Below are 387 nucleotides of genomic sequence, written 5' to 3'. Positions count from 1 at the left end.
TGGAGGCAGGGGTGCGGGGCTGAGGGGGGGCGGGGGATGCGGAAGCCCCGCGCAGCTGTAGTCAGAGCCCCTAGAGGACCAAAATTTAAAGGAGGATCCCTGGCCGAAGAAACTGAGATGCAAACCCGAAGTGTATCCGTTTTAGCCGCAACTGCTGCGTAATGCCCGGGAAAGAGGGGGGAAATCCACCCCCCCCCCAAAAAAGACAAACGAACAGCAAAAAAAAGAATAAACCCGGACTGAACTAAAAATCTGTTTAGAAATCATGGGCAGGCAGCTGCTACGCGGCATTTGCCATCCCCGACCTACCATGGTGCGAACGGAGGGAGGAAGCGCCGAAGGACCGAGGGAGCCTGCACCAGCGCGGGGCTGAGACGGCGGGAGCCT

The 387-nt window shown here is 58.7% G+C and overlaps 1 protein-coding gene across 1 annotated transcript in view; it reads right to left on the bottom strand.

Annotated features, from left to right (window-relative positions):
* CALM1 (calmodulin 1 (phosphorylase kinase, delta)) overlaps positions 1-381 on the bottom strand; it is a 7,746-nt gene extending 7,365 nt beyond the window's left edge. Inside the window, exon 1 of the mRNA XM_005871190.2 lies at positions 310-381. Coding sequence (XP_005871252.1) covers positions 310-312 — 3 coding nt within the window. The 5' untranslated portion in view covers positions 313-381. The remainder of the gene's footprint in view (positions 1-309) is intronic.
* Positions 382-387: the final 6 nt, after the last annotated feature.

This window comes from Myotis brandtii, unplaced genomic scaffold (genome assembly GCF_000412655.1).
Source record: "Myotis brandtii unplaced genomic scaffold, ASM41265v1 scaffold332, whole genome shotgun sequence".
NCBI classification, from domain to species: domain Eukaryota; kingdom Metazoa; phylum Chordata; class Mammalia; order Chiroptera; family Vespertilionidae; genus Myotis; species Myotis brandtii.
The sequence above is the reverse complement of the archived record's forward strand: the minus strand, read 5'-3'. Positions and strand labels throughout refer to the sequence as shown.